The 18,117-nt window shown below is 35.0% G+C and overlaps 1 protein-coding gene across 3 annotated transcripts in view; it reads left to right on the top strand.

The window, feature by feature from the left end:
- PTPRD (protein tyrosine phosphatase receptor type D) overlaps positions 1 to 18,117 on the top strand; it is a 521,791-nt gene that overhangs the window by 312,433 nt on the left and 191,241 nt on the right. For all 3 annotated transcript variants that reach the window (XM_042963695.1, XM_042963694.1, XM_042963696.1), the window contains exon 5: positions 15,581 to 15,769. In XM_042963695.1, the coding sequence (XP_042819629.1) occupies positions 15,581 to 15,769 (189 nt within the window). The remainder of the gene's footprint in view (positions 1 to 15,580; positions 15,770 to 18,117) is intronic.

Raw genomic sequence — 18,117 nt, 5'->3', positions numbered from 1 at the left:
ATCCATAATTTCAGCTTGAGTTTGCATGAAATAGGTCAGATCTCCTCTCAAACAGGATTGTTAAGAAATTAAGGAACTACCAATGTATGCCATCAAGTATGAATATAATAATGAGAACTGAAAAACTATTAAGAGGTTAAAAGTAAGAATCCATCTCATTCATTACATTTAAAACAAAAGGCTTCTGGAAAACACAGTGAGAACATTTAACTGTGATTGATCAGTTGTAATACATGAACTTTGGTAACAGAATGAGGTAACGTCTTTATAGATTCTGTCATTGAAAACAGTTAAACACTTCAGGCCATCTACCAAAAAGCATGGCTTTGACTTTAGTTGATCTGCATAGCTATTTTCTGAAAATCAGTGATAAAATCTATTATAGTTGACTCTGTTCTAGGATCTAGTATTATATATTTTATCGGAGTGGTCTAGTTCCTCTCAGAATTATCTCATGTTCTATAATTTATAAATAATTTTAGTGAGACATTTTCTATTTAATACCTACCTTTTGATGAGTAACCCAAAAGGAAATAGTTCTTCTCATTACCGTAGTGGGGTCCTGGAGTAGCTGGTACCCCTGATGAAATCCACCGTGGGTTGAACAGAATAACTAAAAGTTAAATGATCAGAAATGTGTCACTGTGTGTCTGAACAAACAGTAGTCTCCTTGACATGGGGTGGAATATAAGTATTAAGATAAATATTGTCCTCCCTGCCAGGAAATGCATCCAAAATATGAAGAAAGAAATTATGTCTAGGAATGAAAGAGGAGAAAGGGTGAACCAATTTAGCCTTACACCTTCTACAACTTTTTTACTTACAACTGAGGAGATAAGTATTTCAAAACTATTATATTATAGCTAGAATATTCCTAAATCTCTATATTATTATTATTATTATTATTATTATTATTAAAATCTCTATCATATTAAAACACACCAGGAAAACTGATATCCTAGGAAGGTTTTGTTTTATTTTGTTTTGTTTTGTTTTCCTAGAACCCTACTTGCCATATTTTAGGAAAGTAGCTTAGGCTTTAGGAGGAGGACATATACCTAAGAGTCACTTGAAAATTACCAGGGAAGAAGGGAGGGAGGGAGGGGGGAAACAAGGGGAGGAATGGGGATGAGGCTGGAGAGATTGGCTTTATTGTGTGACTTAGCTGCATTAGCCAAGAAGCAGATCTGTCATGATTCAAACAACTGAATTCATATGATGTACCCAATAGCTTTTCAGTCAATGGAAGTCTATGGGCCTTCATATCCAGTTCATCAGCACTGGGGAGGAGAAGATGGTCATGGTGGTGGGGGGCTGGGGGTTGGGGGGCTGGGGGTTGGGGGGATATGATAGCCATTAGAAAAAACTAAATTGGAAGTGTCTTTTTCCCACTGGGTAAACATTCTTGATTATATTTTATGTTTTTCTGAGTTAATTCCTCAGAAACTATAGAATGTGCCCATTTGATTATAATTGGCCCATGAAACCTGTCATGTATATTTTACAAAGCTGTATGGCATATTATTTTATCTTTATAACAATAAACACTTAAATAGCTTTAGTTATTTTAGGGATCAGTGACTGAAATACAAGTTCTTACTTCCTTTAGTGAATGCAGATTATTTACTCAGCAGTCTCATAGCCATCATCATTGAGCAATTGAAGCAGCATTAATCTTGCTGTAAAACATAAAAACCATCCACTTGTGCTGTGGGAAGAACAGAGGTATATGTGGGCTTTCTATGCCAGTGAATTCAAGGCTGAGATGACTTTTTCACTTGTCAAGTTGCTGTCACTTTGTTAAGAATTAGAGATTGTATGTTTTCTAAATTTGTAACAATATGTCACTCTATTGTAACTAAATGCAAATGAACAACTTTGAGTTGTTTTCAGGATGTTAAGGAAAAGGTTTATTGTATTGCTACTGAGTATCTTGGCATTGGAAACTTGTACCTATTTAATTGGCATGTAGCATATTAAAATGTAACAGCCATGACTTATCTTTAAGGAAATTCGAAATGGCTTGTCTTCATAGGAGTGTAACTCAGATTATTTTCTCTCTTATTCAGGAGGCCACTCACTGTGATACTTTGATATTTACTGAATTTCTTCTCTGGCTAGAGAGAAAATACCCTGACATACCCAGCTGTCTTCAGATTGAAGGAATTAGCTGTTGGTGGGGAGAATTGATGCAAATCCGTGGGATCTCCATACCATTCTAGACCGGTGCCCAGGAATTACCTGACACATCCACAGTGAGAATACTGAGCTCATTTGGTATAGGTAGAGCCAGTCTGTTCTGCCTTCCCTCTGAGACAAAGCACAAAGGAAGCAAAGGGTATATTTACCAGCCCCCTCTGCCAGTTCCTGAAAGTAAATATGGATCAGTATTCATTTCCAGATACTTTGTGCTTGGTGCTGTGCTCCGTTCTGGGGCAGCTACGCTGGTGAGGAAAAGACAGACTCCAGCCTGCAGGGGTACACATCATCTATTACATAGGTGCCTCGGATAGGTGACTTTATTCCCTAACGGGAGGACATCCTAGCAATATATTATTGAATCCATCACGTTTGTAGACAAGCATTCCTGATAATTCTCCCTGATTCCCCATCTTCAAAATACCACTGAGCCATGTAAAACTGACCTTCCAATTATTCTCAACTATCACAATATCTGCACATATCAAGTGACCACAATGTACACTTTAAATATCCTACAATTTTATTTGCCCATTACATGACAAATAAATGCATCAGTTAGGCATTGTCAATAAAGCTGAAAAAAAAATCTCAAATCTCTTCACTTCCCATCTCCCCCACTACTTACTTGGTATAAGTTTGCCCTTATCTCACCTAATTGGCCTTCCTACATACTTTCTTCTTTTTCCCTGTCCAGTGCATTTTTTACACTGTAGTTCAAAGGATATTTTTCATATGGAAATTGGATATGCAGCTTACCCTCCTAACACACAAGTACGTAGTCACTTAAGTGCCCACACACTTACCTCTATCACTAAAACTTTCCTTTACCTTCTATATGTTTTTAGAAAAAAGACCACAGTTCTTCATGTAATTCCCTCGGGGTTGCCTAAAACACTTTTTGTCATTTGCTGAGCTTAACCTAGTACTGAAGAAGAGCCTTTGGAATTTTATATATGGAGGACTGGTACCTCTTCTGGCAGCAGAGGATATGGGTTTTATTCATGTAATTTTTGGTGACGATTTTGGTCATTGTTGGTAGTTTTTCTTCTGTTATTTTCTAAATGTCTGACTTCCTGTTAAGTAGCACATTAATATTATTAATATATCAAAAGGTACTGAATAAATTTCTATCCTATGTTTACATTTAAATGTGGTATTGTTTTACTTAGTAAGTTTATGTAAAGAGGGAGGAATATTCAAAAATTTTTAAAAATTATACTTATAAATTGATTTGGGTAGTTTCTATACATCGGTAACTTGTGATTCCAAAGACTTAAGAAAAAGTCTCATAAACTGACAAATATAAACTAGCCCCTTTTGGTAATTCTTTGGTGTTAAATTGAAGCTCACTTTTGGCATATAAACAGAAAATTATTTGCATATAGGGGAAAGTATCCTCCATAGATATATAATACATTCTTAAAACATACGTTACCTTTAAAGGTTTCTTTGTGTGGTCATGTAGTTTTCATTCTTTGCAGTGAAACATTTTATATATGATATTTGATTTAAGATTTGATCTTTTTATTTTCCAAGGTATTCCCTGAAGAAAACTGTCTTTACCTGTTTTCTCAATCTATCTTCTCCCTTCAAATAGAACAAATACCTACCACAGTTTGCCTTTAAAACTATGAGCAATGCTACTGAGGAGTAAAATAGTGAAATGTTCTCTTCCAAAAAACTTAGACATATCTGAATCACTTTATTTCTGTGTTTGGTGCTATTGCCCACTTCTCTCAATGATTAAAGACCCCAGAATGGCAAGGTTTTGTTTGTTTGTTTGTTTGTTTGTTTGTTTGTTTTGTTTTGTTTTGTTTACTGTGTTGTAGATCGAGGGGAAGAACTGTGAAGAGCTGAGGGGAGGTAAATTTCTCTGAAAATATTTCAAAAGTCTGGCTTGAGAAACGACACTTGGAATTTTGAGACACCGGGATGTTAAGTGGATGCTCTTTTGGTTAAAAGGAAGCAGAATTCACCTTCTATCTTAACCTTTCTCAGATGATTTCAGAGAAAATTAATAAAGGCCTATCCACTTCACATTTTTACTTCTGTAAAGAAAATCTGACAAATTTTTTACAGTATTGATATCTCTGCATTTTCTTGTCATGAACTTGCCTTGCTCTGGAATTATCACTCAAATTTGTTCACTGTTCAGCATTGAGAATTGAATTTTGTAAGTCTTAATTTTATAGGAATTTATGTATTTCAAGTCCTAATGATTTTCTGGTATTATCGTCATTGGTATAAAATTGGTAACAGCTGGAATGTCAGTTACCTAGTTTTCGTGTTCAAGAGGACCTCAAATGAATGTGTATTTAGGAAGATTCTTCAGAGTTGGGACAAAAGTGTTTGAGTACATGCAGCTATTCAGAAGCCCTGGGAGTAACTCTAGTACAACTGAGATGTTAATGAGATAATTTAAAGATTTGTAAAATTTCATTTATTTATGATAATATAATAATTTACTTTTATATAATTTTAGAATTTTGAAACAATCCCAGTCTTAGTAAAAAAAAAAAAAACTGGATATTACAATACAAAGAACTTTTCCTATATTTGAGATTAAATTAATGACAGCATCCTTATCACCCTCAAATATCTGTATGTCTCCAAACAAGGGCATTCTCCTACTTGAGTACAATGCAACCATCAGAACCAGGAGGTAAATATTGATGCAGCATGCCCATGCAGCCTTCACATTACATTTTGGCAGTTCTCCCATCTGGGAGTTACCACGTGTCCTCTGCAACTTGCTCTGATTGTCGTCAAAGACTCCAGTTCAGAATTACACTTTGCCCTTAATCGTCAATCTGAAAGAGTTACTCAAGTTTTCCTGTGACATTCGTGATCTTGTTAGCTTTGAAGATAACAAATTTGTTATCTCATAAAATGTTCTCATTTGGGGTTTGCTGATGCTTGCTTTGATCATATTTAGATTATGAATCTTTGGCAATAATACTGTCTTACTCAGTTCAAGCTGCTATAACCAAATGCCATAAACTGGGTGGCATATAATCAGAAATTTATTTCTCATAGTTCTAGAGGCTGGGAAGTCCAAGATCAAGTTGCTGGCAGTTTGGTGTCTTGTTGGAGCCCACTTTCTGGTTCACAGAGGGTCATCTTTTGAATATGTGTCCTCAGGTGGAAGTGGCAAGGGCTCTCACTGGCATCTCTTTCACGAGGCCACTAATCCCATTCATAAGGGTTCCATCCTCATGCGCTAATCACTTCCCAAAAGTCACACCTGCAAATACCATCACATTGGAAGTTAAGATTAAAAATGAATGGGGGGGGGGGGGGCAGGGCAGGGGATACAAACATTTAATCTATTAACAAATATCATGGAAGTGATATGTTTTTCTCAACACATGATTTTGATCTGTTTCATTATCTGTGTCAACTTCATTCTCTTAAGGTTGTTTTTGTGAGTCTTCTCAATTTTAAAGTTACTCTCCTTTCTATTCAATAAATGCCAGTGAGGGGTTACCTTGGGACTATGCAAATATGTAATTCCTCCTGAAACTTTTCTATTTATTCATTTATATCAGTATGGACTCATGCCTTTTTATTTTATTCAATATATTATAATTTGTATATGTACTTTGATGTTCAAATTGTCCCACATTGGGCTAGTGAGAGCCCCATCAAGCTGGCATCTTTGCCTTTTCAACATGTCTTTGTCATTCTTCGAGCACTTGCGTACATAACAGATATTTTAAGTATGGCTTGTACTTTTTTCTTCTCCCAGTACTGAATGTAATCAGTGATTTCTTCAAGGAGCTCTGCTTCCTTTTACTAGACAGTCATATTTAGAGAATCTGATGCAAGCTCTAGATGCTATGTGTGGCCATTGCTATTAGGTATTGCTGCTTCTCGCCTCTCTGGACTCACACAGATAGGGAAGATGTGTTTAGTAAGTGTATATAAGGAGTGAATGTATGTGTGCATGCACACTCATTTACAATTGTATTCATTTTTATATCGGTGTGTATGTTTTTAAAAACATGAGTTCACACCAATGCCTTCACTGCCAGTCCACACATAGCTTATTCTCGTTTTCCTTTTTATAGAATTGGTAGCTTAAAATTTTTATTTACAGTTACATTCACCACAGTACAGTGGAACAGCCAGGGTTAATCTTTTTTTGGGCATTGTTGGATTTGAGCTCATTAGAATTTTTGACTTTTACAAAGCTGGCAATTAATGGAGGCAGGAGCCAAACCCAGATCCCTTTCCATGTTTATTATTTCTGTCTTTGTGTCTCTCTTTCTGAAAACACAGTAATTAAAATATTATACTTCAGCTTCATTGTGCATTTTTGCCTTTCTTTTCTTAAAAAAACTGATATTATGACTTATATAGAAATTTATGTAAAAATGTTACTTATTTTATCATTCAAACTATGGCAAAAACTTTTGATCTTGACACCAGCTTATTATTAAAAATAATGGAAAGCAGTGAGATTTGTGAAAGTAGATGGGCATTAGATTTTGTTATTTTGATGAGACTTGCACTCCAGGGAAGGGAATAAAAGCATCATCCTGATTCCTAAATATTTGTTTAAACATCCAAGAATTAATAATGTTTTTAAGTAGGAGAGGATACTTCCATATCCCCATGAATGCCTCTAATTTTGGATCACAAAAAGTGTGATCATTTGCTAAACCCAAACACAAATAACTAATAACTGACTTAAAGCCACGTGAGATTGTAGCTACCACATTTATACAAATAATATAAACCAACTGGGTTTGTGTTCTGCTATGTAGACTATTGCTTTGTGATTTGTAGGATAATGGCATACATTACTTCTAAATAAGTTTGCTTTATCTCTGCCAAGAATGCCTTACAACATCCTCAACATGTGAAGAATATTTCAGAAAATGGAGCTTTGCTCTGAGATGCTCTGTGGGTAGTTGGTTAGTATGCTGAATATTTAGTAGCTGCTAATAAAGCTCCTGTCAGCTGATCAGTGTCCAATTTTCTATTCTTTCATGGCATCATTCTATGAGAAATCTTTGGAGATTCTAGTGCTCTGTAAGCGCCCTTAAGAGATACCTAAATCCACTCTGAAATAAAAGCTTCTCCGATTGATTTAATAGCTTTATTAAGACAAGCATACCATCTGTACATAATAACTTGCAAAGAGGATCTTGGACTAAATATTCATCATATCTTGTTCATAATTACTTTTGGAGGCCAGATCTTATATTTATTAAATATTCCATTTGGTTATCATTTATTAACTGGCAGTTTTGTCCTACTTTAGATAACTTCTTTCTTAGAGTAGCCTTTAACTTATAATTAGAAACTACTTTATTTATATAATTTTTTTCAATTTCATTCATATGAATATCATTTTGATAATGGCCCAGGAGTCCAACTTTGCTGGAAAACGTTGATTTAGCTTTTACGTCTTTTCTTTGGAGTTTTCTGTTTTCAGTCCCTTATTCAATACACTTGCAGGAAGATTGATTTTGAATAATACAGTCATGATGTCAAAACAGTACAAATTATACTCTGCTGCATCTGGAATGGTGAAAATAAAAGCTTTATTTACATTGTTTTCTTTAAGAAAAGAATAATAAATGTTTTTTCTCCATTTTCAGGGACTGTATTCTGGAAAGAAATGGTTCTTGTTTGTAGCCTGATACCATGGCTTATTCTGAAAGATAATGACTTGAAAACTCATTTGCTGTTCAACAAAGTAGCAAATACTGTAACCAGTAACCCTCCAGGTGCTAGCCAGAGACCCTGATCTGTCTCCTCTCCCAGACAAAGATATTTGGGGTGGTCATTATTGGCTCCCGTCTTACAGGGAGACCGCTGTGTGGCCTAAGGTCATAGAGTTGATATGTTGGGTCTACTGATGTCTAGTGTCCTGTCTTTTGGCATCTGCTCGGAACCAAAGTTCTAACATTTATAACCCTTCTTAGATAATTAAATAGAAATTACAGAAGGGTTAACGACATGGGCACAGTGCTGAATTTGAGCTCTCTAGAGAAAATTATTTGATATTTATCATCCTTTTCACACTCTTCCATTTCTCCTGCACATTTGATTGGCTAGCATACATGGCAAATATTTGTCTCTATCTGGAAGCAATGCTAAACCAATGAGAAGCCAATTAATATATATCAAAAGATTTTTTTAAATGTAGAACTTTTTTTAAAATTATCATTACATTCCATGGAACTTTAGTCCTTTCTGCTTGAAAAAAAAAATTAAAAATAAGCAACTATTCAAATCATTTTTGTTGTGCCTTCCATTATAGGTTGACTTTGATAAAGAGTTCTATCACTGTTTTTGATGAATATTCAGTGAACACCTATTGGCATAGAGGAAGCATGCTGAAGTACAAATATGCCAAATCTAGAGTTAAAAGCTTTTCTTTTATTTTTGCTCTATGTGTGATCTGGAACAGTAATTTTGCTGAGTCTTTGTTTTGTGTCTACAGAAGATTGTAATTATGATACCACCTTTGCCTATCTCAGGGAACCTTAATAAGGCTCGGATGGTTTCAGTGTTTTCTGTCATTCATAGCAAAGCTTTTCTGTCTCAAATATTTAGAGCTATTGTTTTAGTTCATTTTTGGGAACATCATATGACAATATGGATTTGTTTTATTTCTGCTGTTGATTAATCAAAGAACGTAAAGCCTTGTTCAAAGGGAGAAATGAGGGCTTTTATGAGCTTTGAAAAAGTTACTTGATTGCAGATATTGCTTTCTAAATTCACTTGCATGTCAGGGTGCCTCTGTGGCTCAGTCGGTTAAGCCCCTGCCTTGGGTGCAGGTCATGATCTTGTGGTTTGTGGGTTTGAGCCCTGCGTTGGGGTCAGTGCTGACAACTCAGAGCCTGGAGCCTGAATCTTTGGATTCTGTGTCTTCCTCTCTCTCTGCCCCTGCCCCGCTCTCACTCTGTCTCTTTCTCTCAAAAATAAAATAAACATAAAAAATAAATAAAGTCACTTGCATGTTTAGATAATCCTTGTGGGTTTTTTTGTTATGATTTGCATAGAATATTCCCCATTTACAATTTATTGCTGCAGCTTTTGTTATATCAAGACTTGGAGTCACATGCCTCTGTTCTGTAAGTCTATCATAGGATCTTGGGATTGAGTAAGTGTAGATATGCTAATATTTTACAAAATGCCAGACACCAGTGCCAGGCAGTGCTAGCCACATTTATTGCATTATCTCATTCAGTCCTCCCATCTATGAGCTGGGTACTATTCTCACTCCCAAAGAACCTAATTATTCTGCAGATTTAATTAAATCACAACAATATAAAGGTTCTCTAGATTTCTTCATACCCAGTGCCTGGCCCACAATTGGCGCAACAGAGACATTTAATAAATATCTATAGAATGAATTTACCATCTATTGCCTGCTCAGTAGATTCTTCAAACTGATAGTTCAAAAGCTCTTTTTTCTTTTAATTTAATGCAGTTTTCATAAATAGGAAAACATTTTGTTATGTGACCACATGACCACCACCATATTTCAACTTTTCAAGATAATTTTCACTTTTTCCTAAGTATAAAAACATACTTTGTGTGGCACAGATTAGTACTGTTTCTTTAACAGGTGGAGATGCCTTGCAATATATGTAAAGGGTCTACCACTAAGAAAATATTCCAAATATGATCCATCTAACATTTGGCCTTTCTTTTGTTAATGAAATCTTTCCTTAATCCCTTCATACTTCAAAACAAAAACAAAACTTTAGAGCTTGTAGAAGATTACACTGTGAACACACTTAAAATTTAAGATACATAGCCATTGAGAAATCTTTGCTCTTGTGAGTGAACCATGACCTGAGTGTTTGCCCCAACATACAACTGAATGATTCACTTGGGTTTTACCATTAGCTTGAACATCAATAATTTCATTTTTCTAAAGATGACATAACAGAGTTTTGGTACCATATTCTGTGGGTTCTTTTGAGTTTCATTATGTTTACATGTATTTTTTTTTGTTACATGATTGGCATTTTGACTTGTAGGAACTTACAAGTAGTGTATGAAGAGAGCCTTTCTATAGAATTAGATAGCAGGAACTGAAATGTGTGTTCCCAGTGCAGTAACTGCACCAAATTGTAAAAGGAACCAAGCATGACTTGTGCATCTTAACCAATGAAGATTGTTTGCTAATGAAATAAAATTTATGACTATAAAAATAGCCCTTAAAGACTATTTTTGTGAGTCTGGAAGCCTCATACTACTTAAGACACTGTAAAAAATAGAAGTTATAAGAAAGTTGTATGTCTCTTAGATGTAGAACCAAATTGCGGAGGCCAAGCATATAGCCACAAAACAAAGAATGATTTACTGGTTAAATGAATGATATGAAATAAACCCGATAGGAATTCAGAGATGCCACATGAGTGAGTGCTGAGATGTTTGTCGAGATTCCCTAAACGTATGTACTTGCAAATATTTCTTGTACACTGTCTTGGTTACAAAGGAAATATCACAAAGCCCTGCCCTCCATGAGCTTATGAGTTCAAGCTTACTCATTGACTTATTAAGGGATTGATTGATAACACCAGTTGAGAGATTTTTTAAAAGGAGCCACTATGAATTGTTTGGTACTCAGAAAAGTGATTCAGGAGGTTGAGTTCTCTAAGAAAAAAAAATAATAATAATCTACTTATCTCTTACTAAAGTTTCTGATTTTGCTTTATTACACTACCTTTCTCATCAATACCTCTACATCATCCATAATATTTAAATGATTGAGTATACTTGCCAAATCTCTTAATAGTGCTTTTGTAAAGGCATATTGTTGATGTAATTGATATGATAAATTGGAAATGTAGCACCGCGGCAAATAGTCTTTCACTGAACACTTCTTTAATCAATTGGGACCAGAGTCAGAACACCTGTATGTTTGCATTCATTCATGTCCCAGCAAGAATAGGCAAGAAGAACTGCTTTGGCCACCTTGGATGGACGCTATGGCTTTAGCAGGCAATTTAATTGTGTGGTTTCCTAACAAATACAAGAGGTTCAGTGTTTGTGGAATTAGAGCGCAACTAAAAAAAAATCATTAAAATTATTTATGGATGAACAATGAAAGTAGTTTAACTGAGCAAATTATGCAAAAGCTTGTATCTGATCGTTCACAGATACCTAAAGCATGACTCCTTACAAAACCATGTCAGACTATTTCCCTATACATTCCTTTCAAGTCCTGGGTATGTCAGGGGTTATTAACACAAGTTCTGGAGAAATGGGAAGTTAATTCTAAACAGCGCTGATATTCATGTTTCCCTTTCCTTAATGGAACTGTAAGTTTCATATCCGCATATTTCATTATGATACCAAACGGATTCAACGAATATGCTGTATTTCCAGGTCTATTATAGCTGCCATTCCAAACAAAATATGTCTAACTTCTATGATTCACTAAGCACAAGTATGTAGTAGTCTGCCCTTTAATGGCCTCTCAAAATGACAGACCAAATGGCTTTGTGAAGGTCAAGTCTGATTTAAATTGTTGATGAATTAGTAGCTAATTCTGCATGATTGAATATTAATATGGAACAGTGATAAGTAAGGCACTTTAAAGCTTAATGAACACATTAATGAATAGGACAAAATGTTTTTCTTTTCACCTCATGTAAAAGTTTAAAGCTGCTAACATATTGACGATTTGTTAATTTTTGATAGCTCCTTTTTTTTCTGTAAAAGTTTATGTGGTTAAGATATAAAATATATTGATTTTCCCCCAAGTTCCTGGTACTACACATTTGATGAGTTGTCAAAGTTGATGTTATCAAATGGCCAAAGCAATTTTATATAAATCACTAATAAATGTAGAAGGTGAAAAAAAAAGCAATTAACATCTTCTAAACTACACCCACTGAGATAAGCATTCCAATTAGAAATTTCATTATTTCTACAGTTCGTTTTATGTTGAATACTGAGTTTTATTGCCAAATACCTGACAGTCAAATTGGAAACAAGCCACAACTGTCAACATATAAGAGCTCTGGCTATTTGAATCTGTTACATTGTGATGTTTCTCATGAAAAATTAATGAAGAAAGTACATTCAAAAGAGATTCTGTGCAAAGGTGGGGGATGGATAGAATTTAATTACCCTTATTAAAAATAGGAAAGGAGCACTCTTTACATCCTCTGTCCGATTAGTATGCAAGAAAGATTATCTTTGTTGTGCACTTGTGTATATGAAAAGGGGGCTCTGGAGTGTTCTTTATGAGCCAAGAAGGAAAAGAAAGGTCATGCAAATGTATTAGACTGCTTTTGATAGGGCACAAGTCAATTTTGTCAGCTCTCCCTAAGGTGAGGATTTCATTTCTTATAAATGGTTATTAATTCTAGATTTCTTTAGTAAGAGCCTTCAGTAAGTGGCTCAACAATCTTAAGTCTTTGACACTTGCCACTTGATACTGAATAGTGGTGTGGTTCTTCAGAGATGAACGTGTAGAAGAAAAGTAATGGCTAGTGGGTCAATGTTAATGCATGCTAATGTAACTAGTATTTAAATGCCTGGGGGTAGATACAATGCCCTGAGAAATAGAGAAACAGCTCAGGAATCTCAAGGTGAGTTTTTATGAACCTAAGTTCGTAGTGTTAAATATGGAAAAGATAACAAAATCTAAGAGCTTTTTAAGAAACTCATTTCTAGGTAACTAAGCCAGTGTTGTTGACTTTGGAGCACTCCAGGTAAAATGCTTTGAAGCATTTTGGGTCACTAGACACCAAGAGAGATGTTTAATATGATGTGTGTAATACAATGGCTATTGATCTATCTGCTTTTTTTTTTCAAGTGATATTAGAACAATGCTATAGGTAGAAATATATCATATTGACGAAACTTAAAGACACAAAGAACAGACTGATGAAATTCATTTGGAGTACATTATCAAAATTAGCCTAATTTGCAAAATGCTCTATTCCATTTGTAATTTTTAACTTTCCCTTGGAGCTCTGAAAAACCATCTTGAAATTTCATCCTTAACTATTGTTTCTGACTTTTGTCCTCTAAAGGCCTTCTGCTTGGCTGATGATGTGTGAGCATTCACATAAACAGGATGTATTCCTGCTTCCTCGAAAGAATCTTTCAACCTAAGTAAAATGTAACTCATGGTAGTGAATTGTTTTTATAACTTTTTTTTTTGTCTCCAGCTGTAACTAGCTGGTGGGACAGGTAAATATTCTCTAGTGAATTTAGATGTCAAGCCCAACTTGCCTTAGCAACGTCTATTGGTCTTTCATAATCTTCCTGCAGAAGAGCTAGGGTCCATACCTGCCTGTTCTGTTTGCCTCCCCAGTTTCTCTTATAACAATCTGGACTTGTTGAGAGAAACCTTCCCCTTATTGTGTGCTTTATTCTTTGATAATAGTTTGACATTTGTTCACTAATCACATTCAAAATCTCTCTCTGTAGTCCTGAACTATTTCTCTGATCAAGTCTCTACCAGAAGTAGTTTCCTACTATATATAGTAGAAAAACATATTTCTTTTCTTTTCTTTTCTTTTCTTTTCTTTTCTTTTCTTTTCCCTTTCCTTTTCTTTTCTTTTTTTTAACCACTAGGTTATATTCTTATTTAGGCTTGGGAATCATTGGAGGTTCTCTGAAAAGTCTGATAATACAGACTAGTTTGATGACAAGGGATTTGGATATAAATGAGATCTGGAGGAACTCACAGTGTAGGGAGATAAACTCATAATAATAAATACAAGAAAATGGATTTTAGTTATTCACTGCTACAATAGCTCTGAGGAGGAAAATATTACATATATTTGAGAGGGTTTTTATTATAAAGAAGGTGATTTTGGCTGCATGGCTTTCCAGAGACCCAGAGTACTTATTGTACATGATTTGTCTAGAAAATGGTAAGAGTTACAGTGTGAACAGAAGAAACTTTGCTATGGGGGATATCATCCATGAGAGATTGAGAAAAATGGGGCCTGATTTAAAAGGATTTTGCTAGCTAAATTTAGGAGACTGAATTTATCATGTAATGATAGAGGGGAGGCAGTAGAGGACACATATATTTGACTGACAACACAGCAGAAGCATCAAAATAGAGCCTTTTTCCTAGAAATTATAATGCAGACTTCAGCAATACTCATAGGATCATACCATAAATTGCAGGTGACATCCTAGGAGAAGTGAGATGCCCTATTTGATGATTTCTAACTTTTTTTCTCACTGGTGTTTGCGCTTTTGAGTAATTTTGGAATTGATGGCTCATGAAAATTAATCAAAGATCATGAGGGACAGTTGATTAAATTAATCCCAGACCCAGTGAGAACTCAAACTATTTTATAGTGGTTTTCAAACAAACTGCTAAGTTCTAATTTGGATAATAATCACATATATAACTAAAATTCCTTCAAATTAAAAATTTCTTCAAGATAGAATATACCTTTCTAATGCTGGCTGGAAGAACTGGTAATGTAAGTTATTAGTGTGGATCATCATGCTTGGGGGATTTAAGAGGAATTTAACTTCTCAAGATCCAAGATCTGGGACAATTTTGATATAGGATAGGGAGAAGTGAACTTTGGATGAGTTGAGGATTCAAAATTTAGGAATTTGAACTCTTAATGACTGAAAATGGTATAGGCCTTTGGAATGGAGGAAAATACTTTCTTACTCTGAGGAATATATACTTTTGTGTTGCTTTTTCTGAGTTTCTTTTCTTCTTTTGTAAGGGAGTCTTTTTCAGACAATTTTCAGATTAATGGAAACTCCCTACAAAGAAATTCATTCAAAAAAAAAAAAAAGAGAGAGAGAGAGAGAGAGAAAGAAAAAGAAATTCATTCAGGTTGAAGTTGACCCTTATGAAAAAATACAGAGTTTTACTTAAAAATCACAAGAAAAACAGCAGATTAGAAATGAGGTAACTTAATCCAGCTAATCTGCTTATTCCCCAGATGCTCTCCAAAAGAGCTCTACTGGACCCCATCGTTTTCCCTCAACAGAAAGTTCCCTAAGTGCTTATACTCGTGATGTTCCCATCTTTCTGGCCAATTCCACTTGTTCTTAATGCCCATTTCAGAGTCTCATTTGAAGCTGACCTCACTGACCTCCTCCAGCACACATTCTATAATTTCTTCTTCCCCCACGATCCTAGAACTAGATGTGGTTTTTCATCATGTACTTTATCACATGTATCTGAGCTCTTTGTTAGAGTATTGGTCTCTTACATAGACTGTGCATTCTCCTGGCCAGGAACAACATTGTGACTGTATCCTAATCTAATAATGCAATGCTGCCTGGTTTGTGTTAGCTTCTCAACAAATGCCAAATAAGGCAAGGGGAAAGATTAATGGACAATAGCTCTTGAATTTTGGGCATCTGACTTATTGACATGTTTGTATCACCTTTTGTCTTGCAGAGGATCAAATTCCCAGGGGCTTCCCTACCATTGACATGGGCCCACAGTTGAAGGTGGTTGAGCGTACACGCACTGCCACCATGCTTTGTGCAGCCAGTGGGAATCCGGATCCAGAAATAACTTGGTTTAAAGATTTCCTGCCCGTCGACACAAGCAACAACAATGGCCGTATTAAGCAATTACGATCAGGTAGGGTCTTGTTACTGTTTCCACTAACTCTTAGAGAATTTTTTTTTTTAGCTTTCTTTCTCTTTATTTTTATTTTAATTTGATTTGATTTAATTTTAATTTTTAGGTATTGATTTTTCTCCCTCTTCTCTTTCTCTGTTATTTAATGTGTTGTCCATGTTTGTGATGTCATAGCCTGTTTCAGAGTCTGTCTTTCTCTCTGTGTGTTTTGCAGCTTCTGTTTAATCCACATTGCTCACTGCTGTGACTGTATTTTTGATGATTTTTTTTAATTTACTGCTTTTCTGCAGTATTTGATGGATCCATTTTCTCCTCTTTCTTTCTTCTCTCTCTGTTTTCTTTTGAAACAAATTTATTTCAACATTGGACTTCATTCAGAACTTGCAAGGAACTCCAATGGTTGTATCCATTAAAAACCAAAATATTCATATTAAACACCAAAATGATTCAATTTTATTAAAGTGTGTTTTCTCTGTCTCTTATGCATTTGAACTCATCAAAGTACCAAAGTTTAGTTAAGTTTGGTCACATCTGCTTTCTTTTCACTAATACATAAATGACAGAAATGTTATCTCATGAGTAACCAGATGTATTTTTTCGAAAGTCCTTTACAAAATACCAATGCAAGGAGGGGATTTTTATTAATATTATTGTTATATTCTTGTGAGTGAGCATTTTCTACACATAAGCCACAGTAGTGTGCGCCCACACTAAAGAGTTTTGAACCCTCCAGTGACTGGATCTACAGAAGTCTGCTTTTGGTGTAGACTCCAGCTTTTGCTGCTTCCTCCTCTTTCCCCTGGCTGCCCTTTTCTCCCTCTCCCACCCCCATCCCAAGTTCATCCCTTTGCTCTCTTTAGATTAAAGATAGAGATAATTCTAAATTTCTTAAGTTTTAGAGCCTGTCCCTAGGCAATTTCACCGGGACATGTAGTAATAAGCTGTTTACTTTGACGTTGGGAGTTATATTGATATAGAATTCTAAGTTGTTTAACTGCCTGTCTTCCCAGAATTCTCAGCTTTTGACCTGTCCTGTGATGTTAAAGCGTCTTGTTAACTGCCTTTTTTGCTTGTTGTCAGCAGAATTGTGTAGATTAGCATTCTGTTATTGTAAATAAAGAATTAATTATTCACATGTAACATAGATGATTTAGTATATAAAGCTTTAACTCTGAAAAATTTGTACCAAATTATAAGGAATATAATAATATTTTTATGCTGTCTTTCTTCTCTCCGTATTTAAATCTCCAGAATCTATTGGTAAGTGCTTAGTTCTGAAGCGCACTTCACCCTCACTAATTTCCATATCCAGAATATTATTATTATTATTATTTTATTATTAATAAAATGCATGGCATGCATTTTACTAACTGTCAGTGTAGACACCAGATCTCGGTAGTGGCGCGCACACGCACACATCCACAGATCCGTTATTGTAAGAACACTGTGTACAAAAATAAAATAATACACAAGTTATATCACACGAATGTAGCATAGTGAGTAGCATAAGATATTCAATCAACAGTGTTTGTTTCCAGTTAGTCATTAGTATTTCCTATAACAGTATATATATATGCGTACCTATATATATACTTAAACAGATTAGCCAGGATTTTTCCTAAACTATGTCTTTAAAAAGTATCGTTTAGTTTTTTGGGTTTTTTTTTTTAAGAATATGAGGCATATAAGATATAATTCTAATCCTATATGACCCCAGACCTATGAACTCAGTTGTTTCTCTGAGAAAAGCAATGCTGCCTATTGTGGTCTTTGCCCTCTGTGGTATAATGCAACTTGCTTTTATAATCTAATAATACTATCTAATATATTCCTGTTTTACCAGTATAGTAATTCAAGTTTCTTTTAAGACCTTATTTAATTCTGTAAATCTAATTTAATTCTTCTCCCCAGCCCTAGCCTCCTCCTTCTCGTACTAATGCTTCTTCTTTCTAATCTTATTTGCATTCATATTATCCACCCAGGTGGTACACCAATAAGAGGTAAGAGTGCTGAACTAACGTTCACAGAATGATCTTGCTCATTCTTTCTGTCCTGTCATCACTCCCATCTTTGTCTTGTTTTCAAACTCATTCCAATAATATGTCCATCAACTTTATTTTTCCCCTTTGTACTGTTTGGTTATGATCAGTGACTCTCATATTGTGAGTTTTCCTTTTCTTTTTCTTTTCTCTTTGTTTTGTTCATTTCTTTCTTTATGGAGATGATTATTTTAGTTGTGATATGCTTCAAAGAAAGCATATCCAGGTCTTTAGACCACAGACCAGTCACAGCGTACCATCTGTCCCTCTTTTTTTCCTTTTCTTCTTCTTCCTTTTTCCTTTTTTTCT

Source organism: Panthera tigris, chromosome D4 (genome assembly GCF_018350195.1).
Source record: "Panthera tigris isolate Pti1 chromosome D4, P.tigris_Pti1_mat1.1, whole genome shotgun sequence".
Taxonomy (NCBI): Eukaryota; Metazoa; Chordata; class Mammalia; order Carnivora; family Felidae; genus Panthera; species Panthera tigris.
This window is presented reverse-complemented; position numbering and strand designations above follow the sequence as displayed.